General features: G+C 46.4%; 1 protein-coding gene across 4 annotated transcripts in view; it reads left to right on the top strand.

Moving 5' to 3' along the window:
- The window catches only part of WASF1 (WASP family member 1), a 999,902-nt gene that overhangs the window by 896,861 nt on the left and 84,323 nt on the right, over positions 1 to 18,718 (top strand). For all 4 annotated transcript variants that reach the window (XM_069607752.1, XM_069607754.1, XM_069607753.1 and 1 more), the window contains one exon: positions 7,162 to 7,778. In XM_069607752.1, coding sequence (XP_069463853.1) covers positions 7,162 to 7,778 — 617 coding nt within the window. The remainder of the gene's footprint in view (positions 1 to 7,161; positions 7,779 to 18,718) is intronic.

Below are 18,718 nucleotides of genomic sequence, written 5' to 3'. Positions count from 1 at the left end.
TATACCAGGCATTTGCAAGTATGTGCATTTAAGGAAGTCCTGGCAGGAGAGTATACCAGGCAGTTACAAGTGTGTACATTTAAGAAAGCCCTGACAGGAGAGTATACCAGGCAATCAGAAGATTTTTTTTAACATAAGAAAGCCCTGGTAGGGAAACACACCAGGCAAGGACAAACTGAACAGTGTACAAGAAATACATCACCTAAAGGGGTCCTGAGAAGAATGTATCAGGACTAGCCAAAGGCTGTGTAAAACCCAGGATAAAAGGAATGAAAACCTGATAGGAGAGTACACAGATATCCTAAAAAAGATAAAGGTAAAGAGCCCAGTTGTTTTGTGTATCAGTTGTGTTGTGGAGCAAGAGAAACTCAAGGAACTGGTATCTTTGAACTGACGACTGAGGGAAGAGAAATCCAGGGGAAGAGAACCATCATTTGGAATAAGGAACTCTATCCTTCTCGAACATTTCTGTTGGTGTTATGTATTTTCCTTTTTGAACATTTATAAATTACTCAAGGCCAAAGACATTGGCCCTCATTAGGACCCTGGCGCTAAGGGGTTTGCGCCAGCGTTAGCTGCGCCGACCCCTTACCGCCAACTACGAGTTCCCATAGCGCCATGGTCATTTTTCCGCCCGCTTTTTGCGGGCGTAAAAATCCATGGCGCTATGGGACCTCGGTGTTAATTACGCCACCGTAGTGTACGGTGGCGTAATTAACACCTTCCCCACTCCCATTGAGCCCTATGGGGCCGAAATGGGAATGGGGAAGGGTAAATGGGTCAATGGGGACTTACCGCCCCGCCGACCTCGGAATGGGGCGGTAAGTCCGCCATCCGCCATGGCGTAAAGGGACTTTGCGCCATGGCGGAAAAGTCCGCCGATGGCGGAAAAAATCCGCCAGGGTCGTAATGAGGGCCATTGCCTTTTCTCCTTAAAGTTTATTTTGTTAGAACGTAAGGGACAGAATAGTACTTTGGGAACAGGACGGTTTTGCTTTGGACATTCTGACATTGACAGACCCTTAGTTTTGGTTTTAGGTAGGGAAACTTCTCTTAGAGCAGAAACCAAGAGGCATTTCCCCACCCCCCTTTATTTTAATAAGTCTTTGACCAAAATCATGAATCCCTTGTGTCCAAGTCTCATTCCTGGCTCCTCACAGTACTTTCCTTGCGGTTTGGCCCGAGCTCATGGTGCACATACATGGAACAATAAGCAGGCCGCAGACAGACAATTCTTTTTTATGCATGATGATGAAATCTACTCTTAATGTCATTATCTGGTCCTGGTATTTGTTTCCTCCTTACTAGAGTTTCCATGTATAAGCCTCAGATGTGTATGCATTGATGCTCTCCATATATATATTTTGTACTAACACATGTGCAGTAATTCTTTTATGGTCTTCTGTGAATTCCAAGTTTACCATTAGTCAAGATTATTATTATAATTTTTTTAATTTATTTATCATTTTCAATCCATCAAATACAAGCAGTATACAACAGTGTTAACAAAATATAATGCAAGTAAAAAACAAAGAAAGGGTAATGTGAGAGATTTTGCAAAAGCAGAACATAGCAAACACATCAAAGCGTATCATGTTGTTGTAATAATACAGAATATCCCAACCCCACTTTACCCACTTGTCCACAAACACAATACAAAAAAAAACACAGAACCCAGGAAAAGCCAGGACAAACAACATGAGCAAACACTAGGTGCAAAAAGGAACGAGGGTGAGCCAAACCAGCAGATAATTTGTCGTACACACATTATAAGATTTCATAGCAGCAATATTTTAAGCATATGTCAATGAAAATACCCTAAATTAATTGATAGTCTTCAACCAAATTTATTTGGGCGTATACAAATGTTTTCCTAGCAGCCAATAGCAACCTACTCTGAAAACAGCCCTCAATGTGGGGTTTCCCATTAGACTTCCATTTCCTCAAAATATGTTTCTTAGCCAGTGATAATGCTTTGCATGTCCAATTTTTAACTCCCGCTGATAAATTCAAAACATGAAAAATGCGAACCCACTGGACCCTCGTTAGTATATTTCGGACACAATCAAGATAGCTCACATGGTGCAGGATTACACAATTATGGGACGGTTTACATGAGCATCCAGCAATATTGTTTAATTAAATATATGCATGAAATCTTCCGGACTACTAAGTCAGACTCTACATAAATGCATGAACCCATATCGTCAAAGTGTCAAGCGATGTACTAACAAGACTACAGTGGGTGACCATTTTTCAGAAGCTAATTGTGCCCTTGATAATTTGAAGTTTGCTATAATCGGGGGTAATTTCAGGACGGACAAGGCCAGAAAGACCTATGAATTCAAATGCATGCACGTTTTCATTACACTGGCAGGGGGCTTCAACAGACATTTGGGTTTCATTCGTCACTATTCCAACTAACAGACTTTCACTTGTTCCATACGTAGAGATATAGTGATCACAACATCCACACCTGACACTTTCCATCATTTTTTCCAAATCCGGACAGACATTCAGCTGGCACTGCACCAGCCCCCACCAGCCTTTCTAAGGCAATGAAGTGTTGCTGGACTTCCTGGAATCCAGCCCCATCTGCCCTCAAACTGCCCCAGCTGAAAAGCTTCCCAGAGACTTATCTGGGCTCTTGTCCCTACGCATACCCCACCCTTTCCTCTTTATTGTGATGTAACGCCATCCTAATACGGTATGTGACACAAAGATGCCACATTGGGCTCCAAGGGTCACAGGCCTAACACATAAACTGCCTGTATATTCCCTCTTACAGACTTCTAGAGGCACAAGCCTGATATGGTGGTGATTGGGCTACCACTGATCTTGTAAAGGGACTGGCTTGACATACCAAGCTTCAACTGAACTGTGTATACAGTGACCGATACCCAACAATCCCTCCTGGCTTCTTGAGAGCCCTCTAACAGGGTGGACTGTTCCCCCCCCCCCCTGTTCGCCAGTTTCACTGACCGCGGCCCCACTTAACACGGTGTACCATTAGATCATGAAGATCGCAATGTGTGGGGGAGTTGAACATCCAGTACATGCCTCACTGAGCCAAACTACAAATCGGATACAGACAGGCACAGATAACTGGGTATCTACCGGAGGGGATATGTAAGCTGTAATGTTGTGATGTGTTTCAAATGTGTCATTCTATCTCTGCCTGAGGAAGTGGAGACATTTTGTTAGTCTAATTAAGGTATATATGTAGCCATCTCTGGAAGTTCTCCCCCCAGTTCAGCAGCAAATGGGCAATGCCTTGTGGGTATGAGTGGATTCATGCCACTGTCACTCCTACGCAGACCTACTCCTCTTTTGAATGTCTTGTCTGCCGACTTTCTCTCTCTCCTAGCCATTCCCTTACCGTGGCTACTATCTATCGGCCACCTGGTCAAATTTCCTCCTTCCTCTCTGAGTGGGCTGACCTCTCCTCCTCACTCCTGTCCTCAACCACCCAACTCCTCTTTCTCGGTGACTTCAACATCCACCTCGATGCCTCCTGTCCCCCCACTGGTCTCTTCCGCGAACTCTGCAACTCTCTCTCACTCTCTATTCTCCCGTCTGGGCCTACTCACTCTGCAGGGCACACTCTTGATGCTCTGATCTCTTCTGACCTTCCCCTCTCCCTCCCTCTCTCCACTCCTCTCTCTTGGAGCGATCACTTTCTCCTATCCTCCCACCTCTCCCTCCCTACCCCACAGGCAAAGCCACCCCCTTCACTGCCACCCACCTTCTCGGTCATCCGACCCATGAAGCGCGTGTCAGTTGAGGCTTTCGCTGCTACCTTCTCGCCCCCTTCTCCCCCCTTGGCTGACTCCCACCCTGACACAGCCCTCTCCATGCTCTATTCCTCTATATCTGATACTCTCGATATCCTTGCCCCCGTCATGAGAATCCGCCTGAAGCCCAAAGCCAAATGTAACTCCTGGTATGACTCGGATCTCGTCTCCCTAAAACGCAAGTGCAGGGTGGCAGAGAGGAAATGGCGTACTTCATGCTCATCCTCTGACAAACTGGCCTGCCGCCTGCTCCAAAGGCAATACCGGCTCTCCGTTCTCACCAAGAAGAGAGCCCTTATCCAAGCCCGCATCTCTGAGGCATCAAACAACTCGGCCGAACTCTTTAAAATCTGCAAGGAGCTGGCCAACCCTGCTGCAGTCTCTACCTCTCCTGTCCCCTCCCAGGCCCTCTGCACTGCACTGGCCTCGCACTTCATCTCAAAAACTCAGGACATCCTGTCCTCGCTCTCCTCCTCTCTCCTCCCTCCCTCTCTTCCCGGCTCTTCCTCTTGCTCTCTTGCAGCCACCCCTCCGCCCTCCTTCTCTGCTTTTCCACCTTTTTCTGCTGATGAGGTTTCCAGACAAGTCCGATCTATGAAAGCCTCGTCTAAACAGGTTCACCCCTGTTCCTCCAAAACCATCAAGGACCACATCGACTCCCTGGCTCCTGCCCTAGCTGACTTTTGCAACCACTCTTTCGGCTCTGGAGTCTTCCCATCCCCCCTCAAGCACTCCCTTGTGCACCCCCTCCTCAAGAAACCCTCTTCCGACCCCTCCTGCCCGGCCAACTATCGCCCAATCTCCATTACTCCCTTCCTGGGCAAGCTCCTGGAGAAACTGGCCATCTCCCAGCTTAACCTCCATGCTGAATATGTTGGTAATCTTCATGACCATCAATCCGGCTTCAGAGCGGCCAGAAGCACGGAAACTGCTCTCCTGAACATCCGTGAGGACCTGCTCCTGAACCTCGATTCCAACACTCCCTGTGTTCTCATTCTGCTCGATCTCTCCTCTGCCTTTGACACTGTCAACCATGCCATCCTGCTCAACCGTCTCCGTGATAACCTGGGTATCACTGGTCAGGCTCTGGCATGGCTGACCTCTTTCCTTTCCGGTCGACCCTCCCAGGTCCAAATGGGCTCCTTCCTCTCTGACATCTTTTACTCCACCTGTGGTGTCCCCCAGGGATCCAACCTCTCTCCCTGGCTTTTCAACCAGTATCTGGCACTCCTTGCCCACCGCATCGCCGCTCTCTGCCCCCACTTTCAGTGCTATGCGGACGATACCCAGCTCATTTTCAGGCTACCCTCGGCCTCCTCCTCTCCTTCCCTCATCTCCGACTGTCTGTCTGCTATCCAGGAATGGTGTGCCGCCAATGACCTCTGCCTTAACGCCAGTAAGACTGAGATTCTACTCATCGGCACACCCACTCCCTCCTTTCCTGCAGCTCTCTGGCCGGCCTCCCTTGGCCCCCTTCCTGCCCCTACCTGCAAAGCTAAAAACCTCGGGGTCATCTTCGACTCCACACTCTCCTTCTCTCCTCATATATCTGACGTCTCTAAGAAGTCACACTACCAGCTGCACCTCCTCAGAGGTATTCTTCCCTTCCTCTCCTTCCCCCAGAAGCTCACTGTCTCCCGAGCCCTGGTTCTCTCAAGGCTGGACTACTGTAACAGCCTCTATCTTAATCTGCCTGCCTCCACTCTCCGCCCTCTGCAACTTATCCAGAACAGAACTGCGAGACTTGTCCTTGGCCTCAAGCCCAGGGACCGTATCTCTCCAGGACTGAAATCTCTTCACTGGCTCCCAGTGGCTGCGAGGATTAAGTTCAAAACCCTCTGCATTGTCCACAAGGCCTTCTGGGGCCTGGGGCCTAAATACCTTCAACTCTCTCTTCCTAAATATCTGCCTTCACGAGCCCTTCGCTCATCCGTCTCCAACTCCCTCATGGTCAGCCGCTTCTCGAAGCAACGAGCTGGGGGTAGATCTCTCTCCGCAGCAGGGGCCTCCCTCTGGAACAGCCTTCCTGCCTCCCTGAAACTTGAGGAGAACCATCTCCGGTTCCGGAAGCACCTCAAAACCTTCCTCTTCGCTTCTGCCTTCTCTCTCCCTCTCCCTTGCTAAACCTGCTAAACTCCCCACTGAAGTCTGCACTAAACCTGCATCTGGGCCACCCTGTGACCTCGGTCCAGGGCCCAGCCACTCTCCACTTGCACTGCCTCCCTGGCTCCTCCTGCACTGTGGGACTGTCACTGCATCCCTACAGCCCCCTTCCCAGCACTTGCTCTGCACTTACCTCGCACTTGCCACCAGCTGGCCCTTTTATTTATTATTTATTATTTATTATTTTATTACGCTACTTACCTTGTACTGCACTTTCCCCCCCCCACCTCCTCCCCCTGCACTTTCTCCTTTTCCCCTTACCTCTGCACTTGCACGATCTGAATGACACCTGGCCTAGTAGGATCGTTTGTCTGTCTTCCCCTTGTTTCCCTCCCTCCCTGCCTCGTCGCGCCTTGAAACACTTGTGTATAGGCGCGTTACAAATACCATATCATATCATATCATATCATATCATATCATGCAAATAACGCAAATGTCAAGTCTTTGTTCCAGTGCTTTGCTCAATCTTAATGACGATAGCCAGATTTTGGGTGACACAATACAGTCCTCAAATAAGGAAAGTTTGTTTTCCCTACTGCTGATGAATAAACATCTCAGTGTTGAAAAATAATTGTTTTGTTCTAAAAAATTCTTTTATAAAAACAATGGCATGTCTTTCTGAAACAATATGTATGCCTAATGATGTGCTGAGACAGACCTTGGCCCCCATTATAAGTTTTGTTTTGCAGTAAAAGTGGCGGTTATTCTGTGACCCCCACTTTTCCTGCACAGCACAACTACAAGCTTGGCGGTGGGGATTACCTGATTTGCCTCCAGCCAAGAGCAGCATGTAAATCAGGTCCTCACCGGCAACAAATAGCCTGTATTTCTGACACCTGTATTACCATGGCCAGAAATACCAGCAATTACCCCACGGAATCCTATTGGGCTCCAGGGAATGGAGAATAACCGCTGTTGCAGGCAGCTGGATATATCCCGGGATTACCGGGATATCAGGCACCAGTAATGGTAGGTCCGTTTCCCACCGGAATAACCCACAGGAAACGTGTATTGAGGGCCATTGTCTTTACTTTGTAAAGTTTTGATGCATTATTTACACTCGTTTTGGGTTACGTTAAGTCTGTTAAGAAAGGTGGTTTTGAAGACATTTTAATACAAAAATTAGCAGCTTTAAATTCTAATTACCATTTTACTGTGGGATTCCTATGTTTAACTTTGTTTTATTCCTTCTTTCATTTATTAGTGCCACCTCAGGTTTAATGGATAACCGTCCACAATCTCCAGCTATTGGCAGAACAGCAGTATTTGTGAGCCCTAATCCTCCGCCTCCGCCACCTCCTCTACCGCCTCCTCCACCCCCTCTTCCCTCAACTTTGTCTGCATCTTCACTAAGGTCTACAATGACCTCCACGCCTCCTCCTCCAGTACCACCACCCCCTCCACCATTGACAGCTGCCCCAGCAGTTCCACCAGCTCCAGCTCCTCTCCAGATAGCTCCTGGGGTCCTCCACCCAGCCCCTCCTCCAATTGCCCCACCTCTGGTGCTTCCCTCGCCTCCAGTTCCCAGAGCCGCTCCAGTGGGTGAAAATGTGCCAAGTCACGCACTTCCACAAAGTGAAGTACAAGGGCTTCCACCACCTCCACCTCCCCCTCCATTGCCTCCGCCTGGCATTCGACCCTCTTCCCCTCTTACAGGTCCAACTCAGCCTCTCAAATCCATTGTTCCCGGACCTCATGCTCCATTAATGCCCCCATCGCCGCCATCTCAATTTACCTCTGCTCCAGACTCAAAACGCCATCCATCAACTCTGCCAGTTATCAGTGATGCGAGAAGTGTTTTGCTGGAAGCAATACGAAAAGGTAACATCTTTGGCTATCTAATAGTCATGTAATAATGTTGCACTAGTTTAATATTCTTTTTTATAGTTTTCTTTTCTAACATGTTTGTTCCACTCTTTTCATCGCTTTTTAACTGAGGCACAGTTTCTACTTTGAAATGTGTCCCTTGTATACAAGTGTGCGAACACTGAAGCTGTCTTTTGATGCTTTGTCATTTTTTAAAAAAATGTTTTTCCATTTCCCTCCTGTTGGTCTGTTGTGTTTTTTGCTATGGGTATTGAGGAGGTGACTAAAACAGGAGATGCAAGAGAACTTCTGTGTAGCAAGCTAGGCACTTTTTGATATTTAGCTTCAAGCTGATGTATGTTCCTTCAGCAAGCCACTTTAGATCACCAACACATAAGTAGTTGTGATCAAAGATGACAGGGCAAAGCACACTACAACAGCACAGCCTTTTCTGTTTGCAAGTGATAACACGAAAACAACACACTTATTTATTTGTTTAAATGTTGACGCAAATGTGTGTATCCCACTAATAACCATCATGTTTTGATGGTTGAATCATTGAATCATTGTAGAGGTTTTCAAGAAGTGTCCCCTACTGTCAAACAAAGGCCTACTTCCAGTGACCCATCTAGTTGAGATGAAGATCTTTTCCCCTCTGGAAACCCAGGCTCTGCTGCAGCTTAAGGAGGCATGTATACTTCACCAAATGAATGCCTAAGCTAGGATATCGGTCGTCTCTTCAGAGTGATCGTTGCATAGGTAGCAGATTCCAGCCTCTTTATGGGCATATGTGTAGCAGGCAATAACCACTTCCTTTGAGGTCATACTGTTGTGTTTAATGGCTCCGTTGGTCGTTGCCTTCTTTAGTCTAATCCTCATACACTAAGTTTCTTACGAGTTCAGCAGTTTGCAAAGGGCAATTCTGTCACCATAGTGTCAAACTGGCATTGCCCCCTATGCTAGGCATATGAGAGGGAATTCTGGAATCGTAACTCAGCCCTTGCTCATGACGTTTCATGTTGTGCTAATTGAGCTGAAAACCGTCTTTGTAATATCTTTAAAATCCATTTGGGGTCTGTCTTGCATTGGCCTTGACATTAACTTAAAAGTGAGCATAACTCGTCTGAGGTGTGTGATGGCACATGGCGGTAGGCGAGTTATGGTTTCTGGTATGTTTGTGGGGTGTTGTTGTTTTGCACTGCATCCTGAATATCCTTTCAAAGTTTTTTCACAATATCTTTTTTTGTTATATGGTAATCTACCTACAGTCCCCACTTTAGATGGCCTGTGCTTAAGCCCAGTGGGCCCATTGGCAATGTCCTGGGAGCCTCGAAGGTACCTAATGCATCAGCTGGACATGGCGCAGTGGACATTTTGCCTAAGGCCCCAAAGCTTAAGCACTGCCTAGGAGCCACATTTGGACACACCCTGCCCGGAACATGGCGTTCTGTCATACCCCAAGGCCCTTCCCGAGCCCCAATGCGGCCATGCCCAATGATCAGTTTGCCTGGCACTTGGCCTCCGGGCATGTCCTATACACTTTTCCTGCAGTTAGGCCATGCCCAGTGGGCAATTTGCCTGGGGGATAACCTTCGGCTGAACCCCAGGCACCTCCTTGGCACCAGATGCGCTCACTGGGCACAGACCGCTGCCATGCCAGTGGCCACTTTACACAGAACATGGCCTTTTGCTATGTCCCAGGAGCCCCAAAGCCATTGACTAATGCTGCCATAACCAGTTTCCATGCCCACTGGCCACATTTACTGGAACATGGCCCTGACTCGGTCTGAGATTTCCAGGCACGCCCATGTGTTCAAGCTGGGTCGGAACCGACTTGAGCCTGTGGTCCTGTCTAGAGACCTGTGATCCAGGTCCATAGACCCATAGAAAAGGATGTATTTGATTTTGGGGGCATATTAAACTCCTCTGTGACTCCACCCACTCCTACCTATAGTCTGTGGGTTCCTCTGGGGGCTGGCGTTACGCTACCTTTGAGCCATTTTTGCATTGTTAAAACCAACAAAAATCAGCAGGTCAAAATGGCAACCATTTAGAAAATGTTTTCGGCCCCAAACCAATGGAATTAGCTGCATTTCAGTTAGCCAGTCTAGTTGCCCCTTAGGAATTCAGACCATGCAGCCTTGCCAAGTGAACACTTTGTTGGGGGCATGGGCTTTGGCCACAGTAGCCAGCGGGTGGTGGGTCAGCGGGTTAACACTAGCCGCAGTGACGGGGTCAACCTCCCAATACGGACATGCGTCATGGCCTGTGGCTCAGGGAAGACATTGCCTGAGGCTCAGCCATCCACCATACCATCCTCTGGTCCCAACAGTGGCCTTGTCGAGTCCACAGGCTACCACTAGAAGCTGGATCTAAGATTATAGGTTTGAGCTGCGTTAGATACAGCTCGGTTAGTGCGCAGTGTGAATAGTGGTATTTATTTTGCCATTGGAGGGTATATTGCACCGCTCGGTAGCCCCCTGATGTTGCTTAGGGTTCAAGTGCTTGACCCTGCACAAATCCAGTAACCACAATGGTGATCATTTAGTGTTCTTGCTGCCCTCCCCAGCCCAAGCAGTGTTGTTGCCTGTAATTCACCTATTTAATCTGGTTCAAGCTATGTCACCAAAGTGTCCACACCTGGTTGGGTCCGCATCCGTGACTTGGTAAATCAGGGCCTCGAAAACGGCTCTGCCAGTCTGTGAACAGGTCCGTGAGCCAAGAAACGTCTAATAGGATTTTGGTCATTTTTGGTTAGCTAATAGAATTTTTTTTTTTAAACACTGAATGCATTTACACCAAACCAGCTTCAGCACGCTTTCATGACTAGACTCCAGCTGCTTGCATGTTTGGTACCAATCCGTACCGTGTTTTAGCTGCAGGTCAGAGCACATTTTGTTGTATGAGAAATTGCCCAGCTTTTCCACATAGATGAAACTTTACAAAACTTTCGAAAAGTGTTGCGAGTCTGGTGTATATTTTCCCTGGAAAGAACCATGAAGATTCTTTCAACAGTGCTAAAGTTACACGCAGCTGTAAAGTGCGACTTGACCATGCATACAGAGGAAATATTGTTGACTGCAATTTATTAGGCGGAATTCAGGAGACTCTAATGGGAATGGGCAATTTAGTTCAGATCTTCTGCCTTCTTTGGTCCGTTTCACTTTCCTAAGTGCCATCTGTAGCTTGCACTATCTAGGCTTGAGCAATGTAGTCCTGTGTGCAGTCAACATCCTCTCTTCAGGCGTTTGGCTGTCACCAAACTTTAGTTATGAGGAACCATGTGTAGCGCAATGCAGTATAGGGCTTAAGGCTCCAGTTTTAAAGACCCCCAAGGTAGATGCAAACATGTGTGAAATGATGACCTAGCTGTTTGACTTTCTATTGTGGCTTCTTCTTCTGCCTGGAAGGCTATTTCACTCTCCCCTGTCATGGTCTATTCATCTTTCCAATCTGCCCTCCCCATTCTAAGAATATGGTACTTCTTCTGCCACTCCAGGAGTTGGTCATCGCTCATGTGGCACAGTTGTTATCTGGCTGATTTTTCATAAAGATGTTCCAGATACCTCACGTGGTCGCTGCTGCATTTCCCTTTATAGTTGATGAACCTAAGTTTTACATCTTCAAGCATGAAGAATGGTTGTGAGATGTCATAGACAACTTCCATCCTACGTGGAAACATTAACGTGCTGTGACGGACGGCAAGACAATTCTTCGCAGTTATCTTTAATAATATATTCACTGCGTTTCTGGGCACTCTCAGTGAGCCAAGCAATCAAGATGGGTGCCGATATTAAGCGCACACACATTTACCACACATATGATCCCAAATGTATTGGGCATTAGTGTACAATGCAAAAGTAAGACCTTGAAATGAACAGTTGGCAAAGACAACCCACTTGGCTGAGAGAAAAGAAGAAGGTCGGGGAGTATAAATAAGTCTTACAGGAAATGGAGATACGCTTTGGATGCTGCTCCTTCCCGATCTCTGCTGCTACAGCATTGCACATCTTCTCGTGGGAAGAATCATTCCCCCCTGTGGCACGGCAGGCTTTTCAGCTGCTTAAGAAATCTATGAAGGGTGGACTGCACACCAATCTTGAAATGTTTGCCAATTGAGTGTAATCAAGAGGGTAACCAACGCTAATGCCCAAAAGTACCCTGCCGCAGAATAAATATCCTGTGGTGACAAAACTGCACTCTACTTCTGACCAAAAAGTCTGCATATGACATTCACTTATAAGTCAATCTATTCCTCAAACAGCACACCCTATAATGTACTGCAAAACTCCAATTCCTTGAGGCAGTTGAAGTACCATATATGCAGTAAATCATTTAAACAAAGATCTTTGTGATGTAGTCAAAGTCAACAACTCAATACAGAACAGGCATCTTACAACAGGTGTACAGAAATTAAATTACAAAGTAGCCAGTGAGTTTTCAGCATTAAGTTGTCTTTCAGGCACAAATTTACATATACCGCCAAAATCACGTTTTGCTCACAAGTAGAGTGCAGCATTGTTACCACATGATATTTATTCTTCAGCTGGTTGACCCAAGGACGGAAGACTTTGTGCCACAATCATGAGACGAATTGTATATGTATCTATCCAGGTGCCAAGCAGTGCAGAAGGCCCGTGCATATCACAAAGGATGGGTTTACACGCTTTACTCAACGCGTGATTCTCCACCTTCTCAGAACACGAGTCTGTAAATGCAGAGCTCTACATATTAGGTACATTTTTTGTTTTGGCCGGTGAGGTTCTGTATCCAGTTGTGGGCACAGGCTCACATGGCTATTTGGATCCGGGGAAAAGGTAATCTGGGTAAGAACTGGGAGAGGTGATGGCACTGGGGAAGGAGCTCTAATTTCTAGTGAGGTGAGGGTTGAACCTGAACCCAAGGACCAAGAGCAGTTGCAGGATGGTGGTTCATGATACAAAGAAGCGAAACAGATGAAAGATGCGTGGGGCACCCCAAAGTTCAGTTGCACTCCCTCTTGATGTGTACCTCTCAATGCATGTGGTATATTCGGGCATGGTCAGGGAAAGCACAGGGCAATTGAGTGAGGGAGATGTGTGCGGACATGGGTGTATGGAGTCACCCCCCCAACCTTCCATTAAACACTGTTGCAAGTCATGGACCGGTGATAGTGACAGATTAAAATGTGGGCTACTGTAGGGCAAAGATACTCCAATTAAAACGAAAGCAATCGGAGAATATTTCAATTACATATCAAAGAGACATTCTCACACTGTCAGTCGGACAGACGACATAGATTCCAAATCTTGGATGTTCCATACTGGACATGATTACGTTGCTGTAGCACTTAATCTTAATTCTCTTCACCATCAACGAGCAGGCACTGTCATAATCTGTGTTATGGGCGGGATGTCATGGACGGTGTGGAATGTACTGATGTCAGAGTGCAATGTTGAGGTGTGAGTGACTATGGGAGTTCTAAGGGTGTCAGCTGAGATTTGGAGCTGGCTGGATGGGATGTGCCAGTGGCTCTGAGCTATGTAAGACACTTGGAATAAATTTACCCGAAAACGTACCTGCTGGCTCTGACGTGCTGTGTCATCTAAGAACCCTGTCACTTCACACTGCAAACAGCGATTATGTATTTTTGGCTTGTTAATGAGGAAGATAGGGAAAGTAGACCCATCCCATTGAGCTTGCATGGGTAATACAATTCTATACTGGTCCCAGGCCCAACCTACACCTACTTGTTGAGGCAACGGTGGAGCAAAATGCCTGTTGTGCCTAAGGGGGAACTTGGGTAGTACTGCAAGGACAGACTGGTTCACTGTCCACTCACGCCCATGGGTCGTCTCTTCCAAAGAATGCCTGGGCTACATGCGGCCCTCCAGTCCACTCCGGGCCAGTCGCGGGCGGTGTCCGTTGATCATTGAGAAGCAGAGTGCCCCTGGCAATGCCACTGACCGCCGGCTGGTCCTCGTACTGCTCAATCAATGCAGCAGCCGCTGTCCTGTTCACCGCCATCGCATAGGTCGATACTTCCACCTGCCTAATGAGAACGGCGTAGATCACAGCGCCATCCGCTTAACTTTTGGGCCTGCCATCCTGCATAGCCCAGAGGTCTTTCATGCACATAAATATAAACGGGTGGCAACACAGAACCAAGAGTTCTTAAGTGGGAAATCCAACATCCAAAAAGATGGCAACGTGTCATGTGTCCAGCTCTGTACCTTGAAAATGTGTAGTTAAACACGGAGAAACTCCGTTTACACCTCGGACATTATAGCCGTATGCTTCGAACAGAGTGCATCCACTGTCATTGCTTCTGCTGCTTGCAATCTTGAGGAACTGCTACCATGGTGTGGTGAGAAAAGAATCTGCTTCTCAGCTCTCCATTGAACAGCAACATTCATCCATTGGGTGTATACCACTCAAGATTTCCAGAAACTCCTCTGAAATCACCAAAACCACGCTTGAAAACGTGTTCGCTGACTTATCAAGAATCCGTTTCAAGTTTGTGTGGAAGTGTACAGATGCACAGGGCTGCTTAATGGGACCAAGCCACATTGCCTGCTATGCTGATTGCATTACTTTCTGCTTCCACCAGAAAAGACATGACATGCCTATAAGAAGGAATACCTTTTGGAAAAATATCCTTTTCTTAAATTGGCTTTCATCACAGATTTTTTCTGTCATTAAAGTAACGTTTGATGTATAGTTTGAACAACCTCTGTGGAAAAAAACTTTATAGTTGTGCAACCACTGTGAGCCCAGTGCATGCCATCTCTACTTGCAACACTGGCCACTGTGCAAAACATGTAACTTTTAAGTTGCATCCAGTGGTTCGGTGTGCCTAAAAAAAAAAAGTAGTGGAACAGTAACTCCGGTGGGGGACATGGTAGGCGGAAGGAAGCAAGGTGCAGCACATGTTTCAAGAGGTTGTGAATGGGCCAGGTTGACAGCCAAGTGGATGGATTAATTTCTCCCGGGTGGTCGTCAGTTGGAACATTTGTATATGGCATTGTGTAATCACTTGCCTCTGCTCACTGCTCTTACAGGAACCCATAATGAACACCTACCTGAACCGCCGCTGCTTCAACAGGGGCCTGGCACTACAAAAATGTGTACTGCCACGAATAGAATTTGGTAATTTATTTCAGACTAAATCCCAAGACCGAACAACTTTTATCTCCATTGGTCTGAAAGAGTCTGAGTGATGAATAGTCTGTCGTCATGAAGTATCTCACAGGGGTACATTACGGTAGTCCAAGTGACTAGTCACTAAGGCTTCTATTATAACTTGCCACCTGTCCAGTGGCAAGAAGGGGCAAACCCCATGCAGCCACCAAAACAACAATCTGTGCCAGTTGCCTGGCCCTTTAACAACTGTATCATCTAAGCATTTACCTGCAATAGCAACTTGACCGGTTTCTGAAATTCCGGGGGAGATGGGGTGCTGTGAGAGATAATGTCTTACTGTTAGCAGAGCCTCCTCCAACTTCTGACAGTGGAGGTAAAGCGGGAGAGATTGTTCACCCGGGCTGAGATTTCATCCAGTCTTGTGAATGCACGCTGAAGCAGATTTCAGTTTAGCTGTAACTGCTCTAGAGTGGTAAAATGAAGAAGGATATTTTAAAATGGGTGTAAAATGTAGTCGAGCTGTAATTGTAAAACAAAAATGCCGCCAAAAAATAGTGCTACTGCACTCCTGATAGCTCCTGCTCACTTCGGCCATGGTTGCATCTACCTACTGATGGCAGGTAACCCAGATATTGCTGTATTTCTGGAGCATTACAGTATTTTATGCATTTTACCCTAGCAGGTTTATATGCTAGGTAGGAGAGCCTAGCCTCCGTGCACCGATCCTTCACTGTATGCTTATTTAGGCTACATTGTGAAGGGAAAGGCTGTGCTCTCCAATGATAACGACTTTCAACCATAACCTTAATTCACTAGCGGCCTTCTCCAGCACGATGATAATGAAAAACGGAGCCTTGTACTGCTGATTTCAAATAAGAGACGTATGATGTTTATTCATTAGCTATGCCATTTCCGCCCCCATGGCAGAGACTTCGTAGACAAAATGCAGAATGATGCACTGGGTGAAGTTAGGCCCTTTGGGATTCGGGGGAAAAGCCTAAGATCAAGGTCATGGTAAACCGGCTATGATGTTGACTATTTGGAAATGCGTTTAGTCCCTAATCTATTCTGGTTCCATCCTCTAAACAGCACTTCAAGGAGGGGCACACCTTAATGAAAGTCTCTCCTTCATTTCAACCCTACATTCGGTAGCCTGATAGCAACACCAGCTTTAGAGGCGTATCACGCATAAAAGCAGCTGCTGCAGCAATCTAGGGGGCTACCAAGACACAAAAACCGTGGACTCCTCTGAGCCCTCCATTCTTACAGCTCTACGCAAACTCCCTGCATTCACCACGGCATTTTGCGTTTTTTTGTTTACTTTTTAAAATTGTGTATTAAGTGAAATAACTTTTACACAAAGGGAACTTACAATCTTAAATATTAATCGTAGAAATACACTATCGAAATACAAAATAGATCTATTAAAAAAAGCCATTAAAAGTACATACAAAATCATATTTCATTATATATCCATTTCATCCAACAATTAAGCGAGTATTCTCAATACATTAATTACAACCACCTGCTGTCATTCTAAAATCAGATAATAGGATCTAGTTCGACTTATCTAGGCAGAGCAGCTTTCCAACCCTGGACAATGGCTATTCCTCTGCCTAACCAGACGTGCATCCTAGCCAAAATGGAGCACTACTGAGCTCAATGATATGCTCAACATCTTTACCATAATAAAGGAGATAAAATGAATGCATGGCCGGGCACTGTGTCGTAACATGTCTGATTGATTCTATCTTTTGTGTGTTTCTCTTAAGAGATGCCGAGCCTTGCTCCTCTATTATCTAAAACTTCTTGCTTGTTCAATCTAAATACCACAAAGAGTCTTCTAGTAGTAGTTGATGGTGCAAGTCTAATGTAGACTTGTTTTTTTTAAAGGTTAAAACGACCTGTGGGAAAGTAGTAAGTGAACGCATACAAGGCTATTCACCCAATCCCATTTTTCAGCAGACTTTTTGAATAGTTTCAACAAGGTCCCAGGAGGCTAGCTCAGCGGCAACGTGCTCGCCTTGGAAGCAAGAGACACAAAGGAACTGCAGGTTCGATCCCCGGGTCCGTACTTAGAAACTTCTGGGTATTTGAGCGCGTTACAAATACGCAACTAAGACAAACAAAACCAACCTCCTGTAACAGCGCCTCAATGCCCCAAGGCTGTGTGAGCGCTTTAAAAATGCAAATAAAAATAAAAGGTGTTCAGGCAAAAGAGTGTTTAGCCTTTTAAAGTATTGTAGTATGCCGTTAGTATGGCTCATCAATATGATCTTATTTTGTATCAGAGCCGTATTGGGAGTTAATGCCATATACTGAGTGTATCAATACTGTGGCCATTTTACCTTGGGTGGAACCCAAGAAATTGCTGTGAAGTTAATGGACCAGATTTTCAAAAAATGTTTGGCACATGTGATGAGATGCACTATTGCTCCAGTGTTTCAAAGTGCCACAAGGCAAAAGGGAGGGAGCAAGGGAACAAATAAACAATGGAAACGCAATGAATAAATAATAAACCAAACGGTGGTCCTACTAGGCTTTGGGATATTCGGAACGTGCAAGTGCAGTGACAAAGAAGAGGGGGGGGGGCAGAGGGGTAAGTGCTACGGGTTCCCCAAGCATGTAATAAAAGATGAATTAATCTCACCTAAGGCCTGGGTAATTACTGTTCTGGGCTCAGAGGGGGATGACCAGCGCTCACTTTGTTTGGATAGGCTTTATTGGTACCGGAGACATCCCTCCAACCCCTGAAAGTACACATTCTGCACTCAATTAGTTGAGCCACTTGTCTATCACCAGAAATACATCGAGATCCAACAGAACCGGGGACATGATTTAGTTAAGTTTCTGGGCCATACACATTTATCATGAATTTTCCATGTCCCCACACAGCCTTTGCCGGGCGCACTTGAGAAACACTTCACACACCAATTTGCAGACAGTGCCCATAAAGTTCAAAGACAGCGATGGCCCACAATGTCTGCACGGGTCCCATGCTACTGGCCAAGGACAAATGCACCCCGAGTTTGTATTTGTATTTGTATTTGTATTTATTTATTTATAATGCGCACCAAACCCAGGGGTAGCCAGGCGGAAAGGCAGCAAGAGGGTTGCAAAACTTAGTTACATACAGTAGGGTGAGGTCCAGCTGCGGTTACAGTGCCGGACGTATCACACCAAATAGGAAGGGTAGGACATAAACATTGTAGGCTGTACTATATACATATTTACATTCAATGAGGTAAGGTAGTGGCGCATCTGGGCATCAGAAGTCATTATGAGTCGAGAGATTTGAGCCAGTGGACAGTCCTGGCTCTGAACTGGTGGTAGGGTAGGTCCTCCCTGCAGGTAGGAGGAAGGGAGTTCCAGAATTGCGCTGCTTTTACTGGGAAGCTATTACCTCCAGACATTGTACGTTTGAACCTGGGCACCAGAAGAAGGTTTGAATTGGCCGTTCTCGAGGGGCGAGAGAGGGTGGGTCTAGTAAATCTGGCGATGAGGTATTGAGGGGCTGCTTGGTGGAGGCATTTATGAATCAGAGATACCGATTTAAGGAATATCTTGTCCTTGGTGGATAGCCAGTTGACAGATCTTCTGGAAACTGAGATATGGGCTTTCTATGGGATACTGAGGGCCGCTCTAAGGGCATTATTTTGGAGGATTTGGATTTTATTTGAGATATATTTGTTACAACCTACATATAGAGCGTTACAGTAGTCCAACTTTGACAGGATCAGCGCCCTGGCCAGGGTGGTACAGTTGGTGGGGGAGAGAAAGGGTTTGGCTGCCCTCATGAGTTTGCAAGTGTAGGAGGTGGCGGAGGCCATTGC

This window comes from Ambystoma mexicanum, chromosome 4q, assembly GCF_040938575.1.
Source record: "Ambystoma mexicanum isolate Mex_15411 chromosome 4q, UKY_AmexF1_1, whole genome shotgun sequence".
Classification (NCBI taxonomy): Eukaryota; Metazoa; Chordata; class Amphibia; order Caudata; family Ambystomatidae; genus Ambystoma; species Ambystoma mexicanum.
The sequence above is the reverse complement of the archived record's forward strand: the minus strand, read 5'-3'. Positions and strand labels throughout refer to the sequence as shown.